At 43.0% G+C, this 14,766-nt stretch overlaps 1 protein-coding gene across 1 annotated transcript in view; it reads right to left on the minus strand.

Annotated features, from left to right (window-relative positions):
* LOC144773862 (sodium/hydrogen exchanger 4-like) overlaps positions 1-14,766 on the minus strand; it is a 513,028-nt gene that overhangs the window by 183,497 nt on the left and 314,765 nt on the right. The window contains exon 8 of the mRNA XM_078658947.1: positions 9,188-9,346. Within this exon, the coding sequence (XP_078515073.1) occupies positions 9,188-9,346 (159 nt within the window). The remainder of the gene's footprint in view (positions 1-9,187; positions 9,347-14,766) is intronic.

Raw genomic sequence — 14,766 nt, forward strand, 5'->3', positions numbered from 1 at the left:
CCGCCATGCCGCCATTATATACTAGTGGTGAGGGAGCACTAGACCGCTCACCTGCAATGAGTAGGTGCAGGGCGGAAGTGTATTTGCCTGCAGGAAGTGACGCTCCTCGAACTGACCCTCCGCACAAACGGCACAAGCCGGGGCGGAACGGGGCCACGAGCGAGAAAAGTGCAGGTAGGAATGCGCTTGCTATAGTTGCAGCGTAACACAGCAAGTGAAGTTTTTAATAATAACAATTTCAAAAGTGCTCTTAAATCAACAATTTTGGTTTTAAAATTACAACAACATCCCATTTTAAAACGATTTACAAAGTGCTCTTGGATCAGCAATTTGTTTTTAAGAATCAGCAGCACCCTTACACACACATGCGCAGCCTAGATCGCCACATTTATCAATGGGCGGGAGCTGGAAGCAAGAGTTAAGTATCCCCAGGCTCGGCAGCACTAGACCGCTCACCTGCAATGAGTAGGTGCAGGGCGGAAGTGTATTTGCCTGCAGGAAGTGACGCTCCTCGAAGACCTACAATGGGAGTTAGAAGACTACGAAAACCGTCAACGCCGGAACAACGTTAGACTTTTGGGGGTGGCGGAGGGACTGGAAGGGCAGGATGCCAGATTATTCGTGGTGAATTTGTTAAAAGGGGCCTTCCCAGAGCTATCTTCATGGCATTGGGAGGTAGAAATCGAGAGGGCTCATTGGTTCCCATTCTCAATTAAGAGAGGTCAGGCTGGAGCTCAGGAGGGGAGACCTAGAGCCATCCTTAATATTGTAGGCAACTTTTTGTTGAGACAACTAATTTTAGATAAAGCAAAACCGGAGGCCAAGCGTTCCTTTAATAATATCACGTTTTTCGCTAGGCCAGAATTCTGCCATGTAACTGTGGAGCGCCGATGGCGACTGAGGCAGTTAATCGCCCCATTGCAGGCTCTAGGTTCAGAGGCCTATTTGCTGTACCCAGCCAAATTGAAGGTGATTACCAAAGGACAGGTGAAAATGTTCTTTTCGGAGATAAAGGCTGAGGAGTACATGGTGGAAGTGCTGGGGTATAAGAAAGGGAAATGAGGCGAAGTAGGTTTAAACCTTCTGGCCCAGGCTTCTGTAGTAAGTTTAATAGGGGCAGCTATTGGTTAGTAAGGAGTAAGTATGTCGTAGAATGGGCTCACTTTCATGTTATAATGGTGGTTAGTTGAGTGGAGGGGAGGAGGTGGCTACTTTTCTAAAGCGACTACACATAGGTCATGGTTGACCTATTTGCCCAGGAATCAGTTGCAGCACAGCAGGCTTTTTTTTCTAAATGAAGAGTTGGTTAGAGCAGTCGAACAACCATTTGCCGTGTTTTAAATGGCTTGTCGGATCGCTACAATTAATGTTTGTGGTCTAAATGAAGCACAGAAAAGACTTCGAGTGTCCGCAATGTTGAAAACGAGGAAGTTGGATTTTGTTTGTTTACAAGAAACGCATGTTGGGGGGGGGGGGATTTTTACTTGAACAACTGGGGTTTACTTTAGTAGCTAATACTAAGCAAGGCTCCAAAACAAGAGGTGTAGCTATACTTGGTAATGGGAGGGATTTTTCAGTGGTAAAGAAAGCAGAAGATTTGTGGGGTAGGTGGGTTGTAGTTGAGGTACTTTATAGGGGGGGCGAAATTTACACTGCCCTCAATCTATGGCTCTACGGAGGATGACCCTGATATTTGGGAGTTTTTAGACGGTGAACTAGCTAATTGGTCTGAACCTATTGTGTTCTGCGGCAATTTTAATGTTAATAGTCCCTCAGACTCTGAGATTCAATCAGGGAGGGGATACGTTGGCAGGAAAAGGAAAACAGTGCGGGCATTGACAGCTTTGGCAGAACACAATGCATTGATGGATGTATGGGCCAATCTTAATCCACAGTTGGACGGTAACACTTTTTTTTCAGCCCCTCATAGAATTTTTGCAAGATTAGATTATTTTCTGGTTTCAAACGCCTTGTTATCTAGAACTGGAATAGAAAAAAAGCCCCAAATTATTTCAGACCATAACCCCCTGATTTTCTCTATTAATCAAACAAAATATCTGGACATTTGAGAGAGCCCTCCTAAAAGATGACAGGTATATTAACCATATGAGTAAATGGATTAAGGATTTTTGGATAAATAATAGGGGGAGTACAGCCTCGGGTAATGCCTGGGATGCATTTAAGGCTGGAGTTAGGGGGGAGATGCTCAGTTATTCAATGCATAAGCAGAGCTCTGAGAGACGTAGGGTGGAGGAAATAGTGAGTCAGCTATCTAAGGAAGAGGAAGACCTCATCCTACTAATCCAGCAGGGTATGCCAATAGAGCAGCATTTATTAAAAATGATTGCATTAAAAACTGACGCAATAGAGGATATTGCCAGTAAGACCGCAGCCAAATATTTAGCTAAGAAAGAACAGGCCTTCAAACTAAGTGAAAGGGTTGGTCATATATTGGCAGTCCGCACTAGGCAGCTAGCTTCGGCGGGGGAAATTAAGGGTATCCTGGATGGTCAGGGGAGGTTGATATCTGATCCACAGGGCGTCCGGGAGGTGTTTAGAAAATTTTATGCTGAGCTTTATGGTATAGTCGAGGGTTGGGGGGTCTCTGAGATTAAGGAATATCTTAAGTATAATTTAGCGCCGGAATTGTTAGAGGAGGATAAAGCAACGTTAGAATCTCCTATTAATGCGGAGGAACTGATTGTAGCTTAACTGAGCTCCCTTCAGCCAAAGCAACAGGTCCAGACCAGATACCTGTGGAATTTTATAAGGTTTTTCATAAGGAGCTGTTGTTGGATCTATTAAACAAGGTTGTGCAAGCACAGAAGGGACACTCAATTCCAAATTCATGGGGGGGGGAGTCATAGTTGTTTTAAAAAAGGGGAAGCCTGCTACAGCTCCTGGGTCCTACAGGCCTATTACATTAATGAATGCTGATTCCAAGGTGTATTAAAAAATGTTGGCAAAAAGATTGGCTAAGGTAATAGAGGGCATGGTTAGTAATATTCAGCACGTGTTAATTCCAGGTAAGGGTACCACCCAACACATTAGACAAGTTTTAACATTGTTTGACGCCGCGGAGGTCCCAGGGGACCCTATTGCTGCCTTGTTTCTAGACGCAGAGAAGGCGTTTGATAGGGTCTCCTGGGACTATTTATGGGAAGTGATGAGGTGGTATGGGCTAGGGGATGGCTACATTCAAGCAATTCAGGCATTATATAGGGAACTGACAGCCTGGATTAGGATCAACAGAGGTCTTACCACCCCGGTATTTATTAGGAGGGGAACGAGGCAGGGGTGTCCATCATCACCGCTGTTGTTCGCATTGTATATGGACCCTTTTTTGCGCAAACTAGAAAGGAATCCAAATATTCCAGCAGTAAGCTTTAACAGCAGGCAGTTTAAAACATTCGCATATGCGGATGATGTGGCAATAGTTACTCCTAACCCCGCAACAGCCATTAATGAGATAGAAGCGGAGGCAAGAACATTTGGGGGAATCTCAGGATAAGGGCTTAACAGTAATAAGACTCAAATAGGGCCCCGGATTTTAGATTCTACTATTGGGCTGCAGCGTTAAAGTTTATGCAAGGATTGGTTGGTGGGGGGGGGGGACAGACCCGAGAATAAAATTAACCTCTACCGCAGTGTACAAAACCATTCTTGGGCCTGACACGGAGATCTGTTTTCTTAATTGTACTGATTACTCATATTTTAAGAGAACAAGATTTAGGACGGTAAAAGCTGCTTACAATATTTGGTTCGCCTTTGCAAAGAAATTTGGCTTGGGATGGTTTAACAGGTATACTAGGCTGTATAAAAATAGAACTTTACCCCTACTGATCTTTTCGGATGTGACTATGGCAGAATGGGGCTGCTAAACGGATCGTGAAAATCGGGGACCTGTTAGGCCCAGATGGGACACTGCAGCAATTTACAAGCCTGGAAGCTAGATTTCATATAAATAGAAGTCGTTTTTTTAAATATCTCCAGGTGCGCAGCTTTTTGAGTAAAAGGAAAGGTGGGGCTGTTGGTTTTGGTACAAATAATATCCTGGAAGCTATTGAAAGAGGTGGGGAGTGCTCAATCCGTAGTTTTTATGCAGCCTTGGTAGTGACTAAGGCGGACGACTTGGGAAAACATGGGGATAAATGGGCACATAAGTTGAAGATTGATGCAGCCTTATTTCTTAATTCCTTGGACATGGGGCGGTCAGTTCTATGCTCTGCTTCGCTTCAATCTCAGCACTATAAAACATTATTTTCCCTATACTTTACACCGGCGCGCATAGCACAGTGGGGAGGGACCACCGGGACAACATGCCCACGCTGTGATATTTCTGAGGCTGACAGTATACATATTTTCGACACTTGCCCCCTGCTCCATACACTTATCAAGGGCATTGAGGATTTTTTCGCTGGGTCACTTGGACTCGATATTACTCTTTCCCCCCCTTTGATACTACTTGGTGTTAGTGCGGAGACGGACAGCTTGTATGATGAATTCCTGTTTGTCTCGATGGCAGTATATAGGCTTGTGATAGCGAGAGCATGGCTAGATAAAACAGCTCCAGTAATGCAACAGTGGCTGTCCACACTCCTTGGGGTTTATAACTTAGAAAAAGGAATATATGCTAGGAAGGGAAGGAGAGGGAGGAATCTAGGAGAGAAAATATGGGGTCCAATATTGGTTTGAAAAGAGGGCATGGTTAATGGTTGATGCTACTAATATGATTTTGTATAATATGATTAACTTGATTTTGTGCTGTTACTGGATCATTGTACTTTTTCTTTTTGTTATGGTAATTGTATTGTGCTGTGTGTATACATAAATAACCAATAAATATATTTTAAAAAATAAAAGAAAATAACAAAAATGAATTCAATATCCTTACTTCCCTTCATTAGCCAAATAAAACACATTCCACATCTGCTAAACACAATTATGCAAATGGCAATAAATCTGAGGATATACTTAATGAAACCAAAACAGAAGTACTTTCCATAATAAAATTAAGATTGAAATATCATACAACACTATGCAAATTGAAATGGAATACATTACACGTTAGCTATTTAGGAACTCCATTTGCAAACAAAATATCTACCATCTCTAAACAAATCCAATTTCAAATACTGTTTTTTTGAATTTTTTAATGGAAACCAATGTGGTTGCCACCGAGCCTTTAATAGTGGAGCAGCTTAGTAACAATTGCAAGCATTATCATGTCAAGGGGTGGCGTGACCAAGCAAGATGATGCTTAGATGCTCTTTTGCATTCTACCTAATCCTAGGGTTGCCTTTGCTGTACTGCATGTCCCCAATTTTGTGGGACTCCCCTTGGCACACACCCGAACTGTGGAGGGGGTGACTCCGGAGCAAAGGCACTCTTGCTGTCAGGATCCATTCGGAGTGTGCAGAGCTAGGACCCTGAGGTGGGGCCATGGCGGATGGTGGAGGCAAAGCGGATTCCGGTGAGGGAAGCACCCCTGCTCCTGAGAGGCTTTCCTCCCAAGGTGAGGACGTGAAGAGGAGTACCTACGTGCCTTGGACGGCTCGAGTCAGACAGTACATCGGCACCTGGGGGCAAAGTTGGGTCTGTGGGCCTGCGGTTGTGGCCACGGCAGAGTGCTCAAGAGGAGCACGAACCAGGGTTGGAGTGACCAGGCCTCCAGGGACATTCCCCCTGATTTGGAGATGCAACAATAATGACAGGTGACCATGCTGTATCTGTAAGAGTGGTGCAGCGGCAACTGTGTGTTGTTCTGGTGCTTGAGTTATCAGAGCAGAGGTGTTTAGGTCCATTAGGCGAGCAGTAAGGCCTGCAAGTAGGATTTTGGTGGCCTCCAAGGCGCGACAGGCTAGTGCGTCTCCATCTCCTGCCTAAACTGCTATATTAAGGTTAGTGTGCTTCCAAACTTTCCAAGGTACTCATAATATGTAGTGGAGAAGTGTGGCTCACTGGTTAGAGGAGGCAGACCTGGAAGCAGAGGTCAGCCCGGGACCAGGGTTCAATTCCCGGCTCGGCGGGGTCTTGAGTCCTAAAATGTCCATGGACTCGACAATTCTCGCTCCGGTGCCTACTCGATTCACGGGTTCACACTCTGCGACTCTGGGCAATAGCTTGCTTAATCTCCACAACGGCCCCTCGCGGCGGGATTCCTGGCTTTCACCTTGCGGATACCCTGCCGGGGTTATCTCACAGGGGAATACCAGGACGGGTTCCCTAAGCAAGAGCTTAGAAACCGCTTGGTGATTTGCGCTATATAAATTCCTGTACATTTACATGTAACATCAATAGCATGAGAGAGGTGGACTGATGACCCATGGGGGCTCCTGGTCTTAAATGTTGTGGCAGGTGAGGGCGCCTGAAGCCCCCACAATACTGATTCTGCATGAGGAGGGGTAAGCGGATCCCACCTTGCTGATGGCACAGCCCCCTCTTTTGTGGATATACATATCTACTGACGTTTTCTTATGGGAGGTGCACTGAGCCCTTTTTCCACTGTGTTGGATGCGAGAGTCCTGCTTACACTTCATTGAACTAAATGGGTGCAGTTGCTCTACAAGGTCCTATTGTGAGGGTCCCTATTGGCAGGACCATGTTGTGTCGTTTTTCTCTTCACAGGTGTACCAGGCAAGTTTGCCCGTTATCACCATTGCTATTTGCAGTAGCAATGGTGCAGCTGGCATGTAAACTGCATTCAGTTTTGCTCGGGTGGGGCTTAATCCTTGGGGAGACAACACATGTGGTCTCTCTGTATGAGGATGATGCCTTGGTATACTTAAGACAGTTGGTGTACTCGATCCCCATCATTTTAGCAACCCTGGCAGAATTTAGAGAGGTCTCTGGGCTTCATGTATATTGTCTCAAGTTCAAATCTTTCCCATTGGGCACTTTGGGGATGAGTCCATCACAGAATCTCCTGATGTTGAGCTCTCATCGGTGGCAGCCAGCATGAGATATATTGGGTTAGGAATAGTGGGGGAGGTGGGGACACTTGAGCCTCTGAACATCGGTAGGGTTCTGGAGGGACTTTGACATTTGGTGAAATTTTGGAACATTCTCCATTTATCCTTAATGGGTAAGGTGGTGCTCGTGAAAATGATTGTTTTGCTTCGCTGTCTTTACGTTTTTTCAGGGAGCCTTATTTGATATCCCCAGAAAATACATTACTGAATTGGATAAAACCATTGTTTGCCTGCTCTGGGCATCCAGTTGAAAGCCTGGCTACTCTGAAGCAAACCTGGTGGTGTGGTGGGCTGGCGTTACCCAGCTCAGAGCTTTAATATCTTGCCGTGCAACTCCAACATCTGGTAGGTCACTGGCTAGACAACAGGCAGAATTGGGAAAAGCTATTGTTGCATGGCACTTATGGTGAGATGCAAAACACACAAGATGATGGACGGAATATTGCACAATGGCACTACAGTCGCATTTGTGTTGAGACAGCTGTGTAGGGCATGGGAGGGGTCGGCCAGGCAGGTGTTCCGTCATGCCCCCTTTGCTCTGCACAAATAGCCCAAACTATGGCGACTGATCAATGGAGGGCGGGAGGATGACTCCAAATGATAGATATATTATGCTGCTGGACACGGAGGGGCCTTTAATTTAATCCACAGACAATTCCATAGTTCACAAAGAAAGCTGCCACTGGCCATAGCACATGGCCTTCATTCCGGATGTTCCTGAGGTGTCCCAAACATTGGTAACTTTATTTACAATTTATGTGGCCCGCAAATTGATCTCCTTTATTTACAGGGAATTAGGGAAGATATCCCACTGTGAACACTGTTGGTGCAGGACAGGTGGCAGGAGGCTCTGGGGGAACAGATTACGAATAAGGATTGGGAAATCATACATGCAGAGGTGCAGAAAGCCTCTGCAAACTCAGGGTTTAAATTGATTCACTATATTGTTATCCATCATGTTTAGCTTACTTCTGGCACACTACATACCATTTACCCAGGAAGGGCTCCTTTCTGCTCCCAGTATTTAGTTGATGGAGCAGACTTTCTCCATATGATATGGCAGTGCCCCAAGCTGGATAGCTATTGGTAGACCATAGTTTATAGGTTGAATGCAGATATGGAGTAGGGGGATCCCAGACAATACCTGTTTGGACAGATACCGACACGCAATAAGTAGTGGCTGGGTAGGCAGTTTCTATTATTGGTCATAGTCCTTGCTAAATGTAGAGTGGCTATTTGTTAGCTGTACCTTCCGCTCTGGAGGTACAGAAACTGGGCTAAAGATATGGCTGAATCACTAATGGATGAAGAAACTTGGATGCGTACATGTCAGAAAGACAACAGGCTGGCTGATGACCTACAGGCCAGGGCAGCGATGCTTGCAGAACTGCTCGAGCTCCCAGATACCAGGCCCCACCAGATTCGCAGACCTTTATGCTTCATGTGACCTTTCGGATGCTTCATGCGCAGATACTTCATGGCATTGGGAGGTTGTGGATAGGGTTGCGTTTAGGTGCCATTGTGCATAGTTTATGGGGGATCCAACAGTGTTACATCTGAGATGGACTCGGTGATCTACAACTCCACCACCATTTTCAAATGCCTGTCTGTCTAGACAACACAAAGCATTTCTTTCACAGGCAAGGAATAATGGAACTTGGTTGTTTTCTGCTCTAACTTCCACCCACATAACAACGTATGTGTTTTTTCTGATTGTGCAGGCACTGCACACTGCCTATGCATAGCTGCAAAGATGACTCATGACATGTATGAAAGGTTCAGGAGATCTTGCACTTTAAGCCTGCGGCATGTTGAATTCTGGTACATTTCGGTTTGAATTCAGCATTGAAAGTCATCCCAGTATTCAAAGTACTGGAAAGGAAGGAATGGAATGGTGGACGGTGTCATAAATGACATGCCATTGTGCCATATATCAGCGAAGGTGAGTGCAAGTGACTCAATTATTTAATGGGATAAAATGCCCCCTTACTTTACGTTATAAGGATATTGAAAGTCACCTTGGAATTCTATAACCAATAAAGGGACATGGCCTATATGGTCATGGAACTCCTCAGTGACTTGCAATACCCTTATGATGTACAGAAGGAGGCATTTAATCCCATAATTATTAACTACATTTCTATTATTTTCCGACATCTTCTCCTCTAGCAGCAGAGACGAACGTTCATCACTTCTCTTAAAAAAGACACACTTACTGTAGAGAGGAAATTGATGGATCTCTGCTTACTCCAATTTCAGTCATCTCAATGGCTTGCTTTAATTCTAACTTTTTGTAGAGAGTCACAATGCTTGATTTGGGCTGGTTCTCCCGAATCAGAATCTTCCGCAAGAATTTATTGTCAAATTGCTTATACCTGTTAATAAATCAAAAGCAAACCAATTAAAATGGGTTTTGCATATAGATAGGTAACATAATGTGCAATATTTTTCTGAAGGATACTAACATTTACAGTCTAGTGATGAAAATTAATATAATGTGAACCACACACATTTGACTTATTGGTTGACTTATAAGTCCATTGGTATTTTTTTTTACACTCATGTGAAAGTGTCATGGAGCATTTATGGACTATTTGTATTCTACTTCCGAATAGTGCTATGGATGAAAGGGAGTGGTGTGTGCCTGTCATGTGGGCTGCATGGACATTTTTGGGATGTCATGTGTCAGTACCAACATTCATTTTTATTTTATTCATGGCAATGTAGAAGCATGCATACAAAAGTACAGGGAAATGCGAGAGAATAACAATAAGACAAGATGCATCGTGGGAAAATATTCTCTCAACAGTGACAGAAATAACAAGTATATGTCTTATCATGTTTTTGTTGTGGAATCTTGGCATGCATTGAACCGAAAAGGAGTGAGTGAGGAATATGAGCCTTACCCACTGCAGCATTATATGCTACTGTATGGATATATATAAAATTGTGTGAGTGCAGTGGGAAAATGCTGAAATGTTTTAGTGTTGAGCAAATGTGTCAGAGACTGCTCAAACCATGGGGCATATTACCAACGTTAAGCAATATTTATCGCTAACGATGCTTAGCAACGAATTTTTTAACGCTAAGCATCGTCAGAAATTATCGCAGATAAACCTTGCTATTATCAAGGTTTATCGCAAATGCGATAAAAAACGGCCGCAATGCATGAATATCGCTGAAAAGTCAGCGATATTCATGCATTACCGAGCTAATGCTCTTAGCCATGTTATCCACCTCCCATTGGATAACATGGCTAAGAACTGCTCAGGGCAGGTGTTAGTTTTTGGAGATATTCGCGCTTAGCGCGAATATCTCCAAAAGTTGGTAATAGGAGATAGCGATGTTAGCAACTGTTTTCAGTCGCTAACATCTTGGCACGCCCCCTTTGCATGTCATTAGTGATAAATATCACTGACATGCAAAGTGGGGCCCAAGATGGTCGCTATCTCCTACTAGCTGTCGCTAACTGGTGTTAGCGACAGCTAGGTAATAGGGAGATAATTTTATCTCCGCTTTCTTGGCTTTTAAAGCCAAAAAAGCGGAGATAAACCCCCTTGATAATATGCCCCCATGTTGCTGTAGGTATGGAGAACTGCTTATGCATGGATACAGCATGTGAATGCTTACCAACTTTAGAGTGATCTGACTTATCCAGTTTAAGCAAGTTTGAATAGTGAGCATGGAAACATGCCCAAAGATGAGGGTACTAACTTTGATAGATGTAATCTTCCCTGAACTATACTCTTTGCGCAGTAGTCCACACAGAAATTGTAGCAGTGCTTCAGGGGGAATGGGTATTATGTAATAAGCCATGGTTTGTGAGGTTTGGCGTCTAGCCCTAATTCTAAGGGAGCAACCATTAGGAATGTGCATTGTTAAACCACTACTCGAAGAGTACACCCAGGAGCAGCAGATGAATAACCCATTGGAGTGGCATTAAGCAACCAGCTATTGCATAATCTCATATGGGCTCCACTTCGGTGACAGATGCAACATTTATTTTACCAGCCATGATATATGCCTGAGGAGCAGTAAGAAGCAACCCATATGAATGGGAATGATACAGCCAGCCATAGTACTTAGTTTGAGTAGTTCACTAAGGAGGAGCCCCGGAAGGACAGACTGGGAGCATCTTCTGGGAATGGGTGATTATAAATCAGCTATGGCATATGCTCTGTGGTGTCCACCCAGGAATGACCAAGAACAACCCGTAGGAATATTAAATGACACAACCAGTCATTGCATTGGTTGTCAGTAGTCCACCCAGGAGCAGCAAAGCCCAAACCCTAGCAATACTAAAATATAAAATGGCCATGGGGACACACAGGAACAGCAGAGGAGTGACACCTAAAAATCAGAATCAAACAGCCTTCTAAGCTGTAGATTGTGCACTAAGGGTTTCCATCTGCAGCAGCCGAAGAGTGAGCCATAGGAATGGTCATTGTGCAACTCACCACAGTGCCAATTATGCTCTGAGGGGTTCTGTCAGAAGTGGGAAGGAAGCAACCATTTCATACTCTGTCATAGTGTATGCCAGAGAAGTCCAACCAAGAGCAGCTGAGGAGAAATCAACAGAAATTGGCACCATACAACCCAATGTAGTATATACTCTGAGGGGACCACTCAGAAGTGGCAGAGGACCAAAAATTATACGACCAGCTCAAATAAATGCCCGATGAGTGGCATGGAGCAATCCCTATTAATGGCCAGTTATAAATAAACCACAATGCATTTACTGGGGAACCACTCAGTTTAAAAAAACTAAGAATTAAACTCTTTTTATTGATGACAGAAATACATGGTACATCTGTAATATAGTATTACCTTGGCAATGAACTGAAAACTTTCGTAGAATCAATAAACATCAAATTTACAGTGCACTGTACTATTGTACTACTTCTTGTATCTCCTACACAGCAATGCCCTACTAGTTCCCGACTATTGGATGAGTGTTGAGTACTGGTGTTGTGCATACACTCCCCTGTATGAATCCCACTTTCACTGACAGCCCCGGCCACCATTTACTGTCTTTTCTGATAACATGCACCAGTCCATATCCTCCATCCAGGCTTCAATTGTTTGCGATTCGAGTGCACCCCGCACTTTCGCTCTATTGCACTTGGATATTATCATTCCCAGCATCACTCAGGTCCTTTCTTTACTATTTAGGTCTGTACCATCCCATATGTTTAGCAGGCACCAGTTAGCGCCTGGCTCCAGTCTTGTCCCCAACACCTCCCCCAAGGAGCATACAACTGCCCCCCCAATTTATTTTAATATGTATACTGTCCCAAATTAGAAGATAAAAAGGGGCCTCCTGTCTCCCCCGGGGACGAGTGTTGTTAGGTAACATCACACTGGGTCTTCATCAGGACTAAAACACACACTTTGTTGTCCAGCCTGCTATGTCAATTTCTCGGGATAGAGGGAATTCGCGTATGATCCCTTCTTATTGATTAAAACCTTGAACTGCAGATGTGATCTCTCATTTGGATCTATTAACATGAATAAGCTAATTCTTATAATTTCTCCTTGATGGGTTAGGCGTGTGGACTCTCCAGAACTAGGAGCACAAAGTGTTTCCCTGCTACCGCCGGCAACTGCAAAAATCAGAGTTACCCGGTCGTGAAGAACCACGTCTCAAATGATATGATAAAAAGGGGCCCTCCTGACTACTTTGTCTCCGACAATAAGGATCTGTCCTGAAACTGACCCTGACAAGAGTTTGGCATGAGAAGTACATTCTATGCAATATCCTAAGTTGTATTAATTTGAATAGCGAGGAAATTGCCACCACCCGAGGGGAGGCCAATGCTTCTTTCCATTCCTCGTCGTCTTGCTCCTCTATGTCTTGTGCCCAATACTCATAGAGGTGGAGGAGGGGGGTTCAGGAGTGTTGTTAATCAATTTTTGATCGGTCAAAGATATCGCTTTTTGGATCATATAGTCAGTGAAGAATCTATCTTCCAGTGGAGAGGATTTGGGGAGCTCCTCTCCCCTGGGAATGAGCACTTGATGAGCATGTATAATGTGCATGTACCAAACTACTCTGTGGCGGCTCTCCTTGTGACCACAGATCTCCCACTCATGCAAGACCTACTAGATCCCATCTGTCAAATCAAATCAAAACAAATTTTATTCAGTATATAGATATATATCCATAAAAGCATTCTACAATAAAATCTCACCTAAAAAATATACAAGTTCATATCACAGATTTTTATCAGAGCACAATTCTTTACAAAAATAAGCACTGTATGACTACAAGTATTAGCAGGTATAAACAGGTATGGATTACATGTCAACGCCAGGGATCAACAAAATACAGTCCTCCCTGCTTTTCTTGATCTTAACTTTCAATTTGTTTGAAATTGAATCAGAAATAATTCGAAAGGCTGAAACAATATCTATGTTACTAGATGTTGTATCCAGGCATTTTTTAAGTAGGTTCTCATTTTTTTTCAATATTTTTCTGCAAAGATTGTAGGATATACACTTGACCACTTTATCGAAATTCCATTTTGGTCTGATGTTTTGATGTTACTTACAAGGGGGGATGTCTTCATTTATTAAAATAATTTAGAGTTTAGCAACACTAAAACAGGATGATGATCACTTAGCAAACTGGGTTGTATAAAACAGTCTTCAACCAAGTTCCTATAGTTTCTAGATATTAAAAAGTGGTATGTTTAACACAATCTCCTTCATGCGGTCCTGGCTCCATGGCTTCCAGATTATATTTAATCTTAGCATTATTAATGGCCTCTCCATATAAATTATCTGGAAAATGAGATATTTGATCACCAAATACGTCTTCATAACCACATTGGTGGCCTGTAATGTCTACACATAATTTACAATTAAAATATCCTGCTCAAATTTATATATTATCACCCCTTAGTTCTCTCAAGACTAATTCCAATTCTACCTCTAGTTTTAAAATTACTTCTTTTCTTGCATTATCAAGAAAATAAGTAATTTTAAAATCCCATCTGTCAAATCCCTTGACTTTCTTAAAGGTTCCCAGTTTTTCAGCATCCCATAGATGGCTGGTCTGTGTGATCTTATGCGCCCATCACAGGCTCTTATTTACTGCGTTATAGAGTACACGGGAATGTCTCCACCCATTATGAATCAAAGGGGTGCTAATAAAGTCACCAGGGATACAGTCTCCCTCCCAGTAAGAGACAATCAATGAACAACATTTCTTTGGAGCATTTCCATAAATAAACTTTAATCAATATTAATATATGTACAATTTGGTTGATTTATCACAAAAAGATAACTTTAAAGCATAAATACACATCCCCACAGTACGTTAATTCAAACACTCAAAACAACACATATTCCACATTTACACAATCTCATTCGTCCTGATCCTAAGGGATCCAGTCATTCAAACTCAATTAAATAACTTTTTCCTACATAAGGCGAAGAACCACAATAATCAATGGTAGGCCAAGGAGACAAGATAGCCTTACTGAGAAACAAATTGTTTTGTCTAAAGGTTTTCACAAATTCAATGTTTAAAGAATATAATAAAGGTTATTCAATAAAGTTAATACAATCACAATTGTCAGATAAAGACTTGAAAGAATAAATAGACAAAGACAATCAGTTATAAAAAATAACAATATGTGGTTGGCTTTGCCAGGTTCTTTCTGTAGTGGTGCCGACGTACGTTTCGGTGTCTGACCTATTACAGGTCTCACCTTCCTCAGGGCACCTGTCTCCGTAGAGAACAAAGTGGGGGGTATCTGAAATAACAGATACTGGTTAGGGTCAGACGAAA

Source organism: Lissotriton helveticus, chromosome 8 (genome assembly GCF_964261635.1).
Source record: "Lissotriton helveticus chromosome 8, aLisHel1.1, whole genome shotgun sequence".
NCBI lineage: Eukaryota > Metazoa > Chordata > Amphibia > Caudata > Salamandridae > Lissotriton > Lissotriton helveticus.